The 5,678-nt window shown below is 31.9% G+C and overlaps 1 protein-coding gene across 1 annotated transcript; it reads left to right on the top strand.

Moving 5' to 3' along the window:
* Positions 1-3,139: 3,139 nt before the first annotated feature.
* Positions 3,140-4,392, top strand: LOC147808024 (protein FAM200A-like). Its single transcript, XM_087166833.1, has 2 exons — positions 3,140-3,401; positions 3,686-4,392. Exons 1-2 carry the CDS (start codon positions 3,140-3,142, stop codon positions 4,390-4,392), a joined length of 969 nt encoding a protein of 322 aa, XP_087022959.1.
* Positions 4,393-5,678: the final 1,286 nt, after the last annotated feature.

The following is a 5,678-nucleotide window of genomic DNA, read 5'->3' on the forward strand; positions in this document are numbered from 1 at the left end:
AGTTTTCTCAAACCATGAAAAATCTGTCAGGGAAGTGTCATTTGTCACTCTTAAACTACTACCTAAACTACCTGAAACATCACTCTTCGCTGAACACCCGCTGCGTCAACTATGTAAAGACACTCTTCATTTATTTTTCATAGAAAACCGTTAGGACAGTTTCCTTTAGAAATGTAGTACACTTCTTTTGTGCACAAGAGACAGTTTATTCGAGATCCTGATGTTTTTGTATTTTTATTTTAAATACTAGGAGTAAAATTGATAGCTATTCTGAGAAAATTGTTAAAGTTTTTTTTTTCATTTATCGATTTTATAAATAAACAGTGAAATCAATAAAATACAAAACATAAGCATCTTTTTAAAAAATTTTTAAGGAAATAAATACTTTTTTAAGGAAATAAATACTTTTTTAAGGAAATAAATATTTATAATGGAATTTCCCTATATAAGTAAATTTGATTTTCAGACGTTGTAACTTTGAACGCAACTTGAAAGGCAAAGGTATTGCTGATTTAAGAATTAAAACAAAAAACATTGTCAGGTATATAACTTGCGTGGTTAGTCCGACGGCAATTGTATTCTATCTTATAATTCGTCTACCATAACTCTGAAGCTACTGCGTCAATTTAATGAATGGCTTAAGAACTTTTGTCAAGTTGAAGAACAAATAGCACGAAATAGAGAAAGACGGAAATTAATATAACCAAAGTTATGGAGGAATTCAAACCCGCTGTATTCTTACCATATATTCTATTCAGCAATTTTTAAGAAGGAACGATTGACCTTGGCCATGGTGGCCCTCAAATATCATTGACTGGAACATAAAAGTTTCAGATTCATGGCTTATATTGTAGAGAACATCATTTTTTACAAGAGGATATCATGCAAACTATTGAAACCCACTAGTATATTTTTAATGATACAATAACATCCAAACAAAACCATATAAGCTCTTACTAATGCAGAAATAAATTAAGACGTATTGTTACTGGTATGATCTCACACCTATCAGAATCTTTGTGTACCGCATGGTCCTCATTTCCCAACTGACGTTAATTTAAGATCATATGAGCAATTCTACAAGTAAACGCCAATAAGGCGGCCAGAAAGAAAAATATTTTTTTGGGGGGGGGCACACTATTTCTACATGAATTTTCTTCTTTTTTACACCCTAAAAAGGCAAGAAAAAATCGTGAACATGAAATTTTTTCTTTGTGACATGCTTTAAATGTGACATACTCTTTCTGATATACTCAGATAAATCTGAGCCATTTATTCAGATAAAACGATTTTTATATAAATATAATATTATTATACTCTCTAAAATGTATTTATAGAGATTTCATACTATAAGATTATATTTTAGTATAAAAATTGGCGTTTATTTGTAGAATTGCCCATATCGTCGCTTTGAAACTAAGCCGTGGTAACTCAAAAAAGCAAGTTTTTCAGGAGAGCAATCTCTAACTTTCCGCGCTAATGCTAATCGCGTTAATGCGATGACGATTTATCTGCTCTCTAAATTAATTTTATGAAACTGTGAAGATAACACTTTGTTTCTCTAAAATGGTGATTTTTTTTTACACAAAATGACCCAAATATCTCATTTTTCGATTTTTTTTTGAGTTACTACGGTTTAGTTTCAAAGCGACGATATGAGCAATTCTACAAATAAAAGCAAATTAATGGGCCAATCTTACAGTGCGAAATCTCTATAAATACATGTTAGAGCAGTCTTTCTCAAAGTGGGCGATAACGCCCCCTTGGGGGCGTTTGAAACCTAGAGGGGGGCGTTAAGGGGGCCCAGAAAAAATGGGGGGCGCTGATGTGGGTTAGGGGGGCGATGTATAATTTGTAATTTCATTTACTTTATATAGTATTTCAAATTTCACTAAAATTAAAACCCACCTACTACACAATAACGAATAATTAGTTTATTTTATATTTTGTAGGATAGCCCGCACACCGTATGCAATCAAGTTGTAACAAGTTTCTGCGGAAAGATGAAGGGACATGATCGATGATAGTTAAAAAATTGGAGCAATTTTACCTTAATTACATTGCACCAGAAATTATTTAAAACATTAGGAAAAAAACTACCATGCAGAGTTTTAAAATATTATACATACGTAAACTAACATAAATTGAAGTTTTCTTTACTTTCTTTCTTGTTTTTAACATAAGGGCATTTTACAACATTTTCCTAGCATTTTATAAGAAATTACTGATGTAAGAATCATCATTTTTATGTAAAATGGAAATACGTATATAATTATTGTTCAAAAAGTTGTGTTAGAAATTTTTTTTTACAATTAACCCATTACCGTGCAGTGTCAAATAGTATAGTAGCCTAAACAGTTCACTCATTGTAAACATCGTTTACTATTTCTATATATTATAAATATTAAATATTACAAATAATAGAAACGCTGGCTTAGGCGGCGGTTTTTATTTGAATCAGTTCTAAATTATGAACTAAAATTCTATGAAAAAGTACCCATATTTATCCATAATACAAAATGATATTTATTTATTTTCCGTAGTTAAATAAGTTATTATTGTTCGTAGTATTATTTACTAGTCGAAATATAAAATTTTAATTATCTTATGATGAGAATCTTATCTTATATTAATGAGAAAGATATTCAAGAAAAATAATTTCATTCTAATAAATTAGTACAATAATAGCAATGTATTTTTCTTGTAAATCAATATTTCGTATTAAAACTTATTATGTTTGTTTACGATAGTTGAACTGCCTATGTAAAAACATTAGAAATGAAACAAGTTCCGGTTGCTCCGGCAGTTCATGTGGATCAATTCGTCTGCAAGCGAAAATAAGCTCCGTCTACGGATAGGGTGAATATAAAAGCTCGTAATTTTTCTTATATTTTCATTTGTGGTTTCGCACGCTATCTTTAAACAAGTATTTAAGTTTAACACTTTATTTACATATTTTTGAAAACAAAGCCATGTCGGAAGCAAAAAAGAAGAAACGGCAATACAGTGTAGAGTAGAATATATTAAATATGGATTCATAGACAATTCGACAAACATAAACCGGCTCCATAAACCGGTGTCAGATATAATTCGAAAAATTCCTTTGAGCAATACTTCTGTCCAAAGACGAATTGATGAAATGGCTGAAAACATTGAAAAGTCATTGTGCAATCATCTGAAGACTAGTAAATTCTCAATTCAGTTCGTGAGATTTATTAAAGATGAAAAAATATGTCAAGAACTTTTATTTGCAAGAAATTTAGAGACTGACAAGAAAGGAGAAACCGTATTTAAAACACTGGAAAAGTTTTGTGCTGAAAAAGGAATTCCATTGAAGAATATTATATCAGCTGCTACAGATGGTGCTCCAGCTATGACGGGGTGTCAAAAAGCTTCATATCGTACTTACAAAAGAAAATTCCTGTTGTGCATGCTGAACATTGCGTTATACATCGACAGCATTTAGTTGCTAGAAATTTAAGTGAACGACTATTTCAATCATTGCAACATGTCATCGAAGCAGTCTATAAAATCCGAAACAACTCTTTAAATGACAGATTATTTAATCAGCTTTGTGTTGATAATGATGAAGATTTCAACAGATTGATCTTTCACACAGAAGTGCTTTGGCTATCAAAAGTAAATTGTCTGACTCGTTTTTACAATCTGTTTGACTCTGTCATAGAGTTCTTGGAAAACAAAGACGCAGAATTGCACGAAAACCTCATTACACCAAAGAATGATAACGCATACCTGACAGACCTTTATACATTGCTGAATGATATGAATCTCCAACTTCAAGGCGATGACTTGAACTTAATGAAAACAAAAAATGTCGTTGCTGCTTTCGTAGCCAAGCTGCTCTTACACAAAAAGAATATCGGCAGACGTGAGTTCCATAATTTTCCCAATTTATCAGTATCCTGCAACAACGACGACTTGCTCGTCTACTGCCAACATTTGGAAAATCTTCACAGTGATTTCATTGAAAGATTCCAGGACATTTCGAAATTGGAAATACCAGATTGGATGTTAGATCCTTTTTCAAATGTCAACATAGCAATATCACCCCAGTTGGAAGAAGAACTTATAGAACTGACAACGAACGAGGAAATAAAAATCACATACAAAAATGGCTACCAAAAATTTCGGCTACAAAAGTCAATTCCGCAGTTGTACCCTGGATTATGGTTTATCGTTGAACGATTTTTGATAGCATTCTCATCGTCATATTTGTGTGAACGTGGATTTAGCGCTGTGACAACGCTGCTTACTACAAAGAGAAATCATTTGCAAGTTACCAAACGCGGCGACTTAGGACTGTTTTTGAGAAAAATCGAACCTGATATCAACAAACTTATTAAATATCATCAAATTAATCCATCTCACTAGATTAGTATAAAAACGAAAACTGATCACATATTTATATTGTTTCTTTTAATTTGATTAAAATATATTATTAATATTATAAAGTTGGGTTTTATTTGCTCTCTCTGGTAAAAATTTCTAGTTTAGAATGTAAGTTTAAACATCAGAACCGACTAATAACTAAATTAATTGAAGTAATGAAATTGTAGTTTTTAAGTTTTAGGGGTGTATAAAAAATGGGGGGCGCTGAAAAATAACTGATTTTCAAAGGGGGTGGTAAAAGAAATAAGTTTGATAATCACTGTGTTAGAGAGACATTATAATAATATTATATTTACGTAAAAATTGTTTTATCTGAATAAATGGCTCAGATTTATCTGAGTATATCAGAAAGAGTATGTCACATTTAAAGTATGTCACAAAAAAAAAAATTCATGTTCACAATTTTTTCTTGCCTTTTTAGGGTGTAAAAAAGAAGAAAATTCATGTAGAAATAGTGTGACCCCCCAAAAAATATTTTTCTTTCTGGCCGCCTAATTGGCGTTTATTTGTAGAATTGCTCATATAGCCTTAAGCTTGGTATGTCAGTGCTCAACAAATGTAAGTTTTCAAGTCAACTGAATTGTGCTTCACTGAACATTTTTAACTGATGTCTGATAAAAGCATTTCTTTTTGTAACGTTGTTCTGAAAGTTGTGGCAGTTTTTTATTTTTTTATTTTCTTATGGTTCACTTATCCAAGTCGCAATTGGCATTAAATGCACAAGATTTGCTTACTACAACTAAGCGCATTGTATACTATTCACTTGTAACCATTGAGAATCTTCAAGAACGCTCCTGTTGCAATGGTCCTCTCTCAAAAATCTACCACCTAGGTTTTCTGTGTTGAAACTTTCCCTCGTAATATTGCATGTTTATTAGTTATCATCGATTTCATAACCGATAATAAGCCACCCTTCAAACAAAACTATATTTAACTCCAGTGCTGTAAGCCAATGGCAAAGAGTTTGTTGCTTCTCCAATTCTACCCATTTAAATCATAGGGGCCTCGTAAGGCTTAGTGCATTTATAGTTTCCATGACTTTTTCTCTGCAGACTCACGTACCTTTTTACATATCACCAAGGGGAATTAAGTGCGGATCTGAAAACTACTTTTCTTTGAGTGGATCTGGAGGCAAGATCAAAGATGCTGAATCCACACTTAAATAACCTTGTACGGAAAACCTTTTACAAAATAACATTTAGTTTTCAAACGTCTCCTTAAATCCAAGATTTCTTTAAAACAACAGTGAGAGAACCTGATATTGTTAT

Source organism: Parasteatoda tepidariorum, chromosome 6 (genome assembly GCF_982258835.1).
Source record: "Parasteatoda tepidariorum strain Cologne lab strain chromosome 6, Ptep-v5.0, whole genome shotgun sequence".
Classification (NCBI taxonomy): domain Eukaryota; kingdom Metazoa; phylum Arthropoda; class Arachnida; order Araneae; family Theridiidae; genus Parasteatoda; species Parasteatoda tepidariorum.